General features: G+C 43.7%; 1 protein-coding gene across 1 annotated transcript; it reads left to right on the top strand.

Moving 5' to 3' along the window:
- Positions 1–1,047: 1,047 nt before the first annotated feature.
- MELLADRAFT_92534 (uncharacterized protein) lies at positions 1,048–3,262 on the top strand (the record flags this gene model as incomplete). Its single annotated transcript, XM_007415303.1, has 2 exons — positions 1,048–1,101; positions 1,172–3,262. The coding sequence occupies 2 exons, from the start codon at positions 1,048–1,050 to the stop codon at positions 3,260–3,262; spliced, it is 2,145 nt and encodes a 714-aa protein (XP_007415365.1).
- Between the last annotated feature and the right edge of the window lie 8 nt (positions 3,263–3,270).

Raw genomic sequence — 3,270 nt, forward strand, 5'->3', positions numbered from 1 at the left:
AGCCTTTTCAAACCCACCAATCGGACTCGATATCATATCAAAGCAAATCAACAAGCTTCCCTCGCTTTTGACCACAGCTTATCAGCCATTCAACTTGATCCTTTCGTGGACGTGGACACCCTCTCTGACTATTTAAATCAACTTGCCTCAAGATCATTCTATCAAATCAACTCACCTCAAGATCATTCTATCAAGTTTTTCTCCTCAATCAACTCTCTTCATTCAAGTCTTGCTCGTTATTTATCTCGTTACTGTACTTCAGGATTCAGCTTCTTTCGGTTATCTTTATTCTCAGTCTCGTTTTCGTACTTTAGGATCCAGTTTCTATCAAGTCTTTCCCGTTATTTATCTCGTTTTCGTACTTTAGGATTCAGTTATCTTTAGGATTCAGCTTCATTCAAGTCTTTCTCGTTACAGCTTCTTTCGGTTATCTTTATTCTCAGTCTCGTTTTCGTACTTTAGGATCCAGTTTCTATCAAGTCTTTCCCGTTATTTATCTCGTTTTCGTACTTTAGGATTCAGCTTCATTCAAGTCTTTCTCGTTACAGCTTCTTTCGGTTATCTTTATTCTCAGTCTCGTTTTCGTACTTTAGGATCCAGTTTCTATCAAGTCTTTCCCGTTATTTATCTCGTCACTGTACTTCAGGATTCAGCGTCTTTCAAGTCTTGCTCGTTATTTATCTCGTTACTGTACTTCAGGATTCAGCTTCTTTCGGTTATCTTTATTCTCAGTCTCAACCAAGTCTCCTCGTTTTGTTATCTCAAGATTGTCTTATCTGGTTTCTACTTTTTCAAGTAAGTCTTCTCGATCTTGATCTTGTTACTGTACTTTAGGATTCAGTCTCAACCAAGTCTTCTCTTTTGTTATCTCAAGATTGTCTTATCCGGTTTCGTTTCTACTCCTTCAATCAAGTCTTCTCAATCTCAATCTCGTTCTCTCGTATCCGGTTTCGTTTCTACTTTTTCAATCAAATCTTCTCAATCTTGATCTCGTTCTCTCGTATCCGGTTTCTACTTTTATCCGCATCTCTGGATCTACTATTGGCAATGCCTCCAAAGCCAAAGTCAAAGCAATCCCCCAAGCTTACAAAAAGTGGTTTGGTATGTTGTTTTATATTCTATTTGATTGTTGATGAATGCTGACTTACCCTTCTGTTTTTCTACCTTCTAGCCAAGAAAACCTCGTCGCACGAAAGCGGCTTTAGCATCAGATGCTGCCTTATGTGGGCAAACGGTGAGAGGCAAGCAAACTCGTGCTGAACTCAGACAATCTCGTTTGGCTGCGGAAGAACGAGACCGCTTGGAAACCCAAAAGTCCACCACTTCACGTTCAACGGTCACAGCTTCAAGATCCCAGGGAACTTCAGCAACTCCCAAATCTAGAATTCCGACTCTAAAATCTCCAGCTTTGACTCCGAAACCTCCTTCAGCATCTCAACCTTCTGTACCAGCATCTCAACCTTCTGTACCAGCATCCCAAGCAACACAAAATGGACCTCTCTTTCAAAGACCCGACTATGAGCGTATTGTGACTTTCCTGTCTGTACCTAAGAACCGCGATATAATCTTTGGATTGGCTCAATCCCCAGCTACCTACCTCAGCACCTTAGCCAAAGAAATCAACACGGACTACAACACCCGAAATCAAATCTTTAGTCAATCAAAATCACACCCAAACGGATTGGTAATGAACCTCACCGGGAGAACTCTGGAAGCCCGCATCAAACGGTACAAGGCCAGGTACCACAGAGTCAGAGAGCTAGCTCGTTCGACTGGGCAAGGTCTAAAAGATGAACAACGTGCAAAAGGTTTTGATACTCCTCAAGAGTTATTAGAGCACAAGTGTCCTTTTTATGCTGAAATGGACGCCATCTTCAAAGATAAGCCGAATATCAGTGCTTTTGCAGTGATGGACACTGGAACAACTTCGACTTCGAATCCCTTACCAGCCGAGCAATCTTCCGTCGAGTCCTCTGAAATGAAAAGCGAAGTCACTCACGTTTCCGACTCAGAAGAGGAACAAACTCAAGAAAAAATTCATCCATTCCATCCAGATCGAACGGCATCTCACTTAAGTTTATCTGCTCAAGACAATCACGCTGAAGATTACGAAGATTACGAAGAAGATCAGGAGGAGGAGGAGGAGGCTCAAGATCAAGCTCAAGATGAAAACAACTCTGATTATCGCATTTCAACCCGACAAGAATCAGAATCCAGACTTCAGGCATTCATCGCTTCTCTCACACCTGATTTGGATCTACCCTTCCCACCTGATTTCAATATCCCCTTCCCTCTTGATCCTTCTCAAGCCGAATTTGAATTCCCGGACCTACCACCACCAATTGATCCTTCTGCTGATTACTGCCTCAACATGCCACCAGGAAATTTCTCTCCAGTAGCCGGCGCTCAACCTGTGGTCGATGATCTTTACTTGAATCTCAACAAAGCCAGTTGTCCAGCTGACAATCCTTCCACCGCGACTAACCATTCAATCTTACCACCTGATTACGATCCAGTACCAGAGTTGGAGTTGCACAGCGGAAATGAAGACATCCTAGACGAGCACATCCCAGACGAGCAACCAACTCAAACCACCAAAAAGCCCAAGAAGAAACGCCGTGCGGAAGCCTTGCTCACAGCCGAGGAAATGGCTCTTGATTCTGGAAGCGACGACAATTTGCCAACTCAAACCACCAAAAAGCCCAAGAAGAAACGCCGTGCAGAAGCCTTGCTCACAGCCGAGGAAATGGCTCTTGATTCTGGAAGCGACGACGATTCGGAAATCCTTGGCCCTTCCAAGAAGAGGATGAAGCAATCACAACCCCAGTCCCGCAAGTCCACCGGCCCCAACAAAACCATTGTCTCCCGCCCGATGGATCCTCTTCCTTCTATCGATCCATCGGCAGTTCGTACGAAGGACCTCAAGAATCCTATCGCTGTTGCACTGATGACTAGCAGCCATGATAGAAATAAAGAGATCAGATCTAACAACATCTGGCGTCGCAACTTAGAGATGATGAAGCAAAAAGAGGCTGCTGACGCCGAGGTAATCAGAAAGCAAGAAGTACAAGCCGTGAAGCTATTCGAACAGCAAAAACTTGAGAAGGAGCATATACAAGCACAAATTGTTGAACGTAGCAAATTCGCTCAAAGCCTTATTTTATCTGGCAAATCTCCTCAAGAAGTTACAGATTACCTTGCTGCAGTATTTCCTGCCTTTGGAACCGATTCTCTTGCTGTTGCCTCATCTGAACAATCGTAAGTGTATCT

Source organism: Melampsora larici-populina (genome assembly GCF_000204055.1).
Source record: "Melampsora larici-populina 98AG31 unplaced genomic scaffold MELLAscaffold_50, whole genome shotgun sequence".
NCBI lineage: Eukaryota > Fungi > Basidiomycota > Pucciniomycetes > Pucciniales > Melampsoraceae > Melampsora > Melampsora laricis-populina.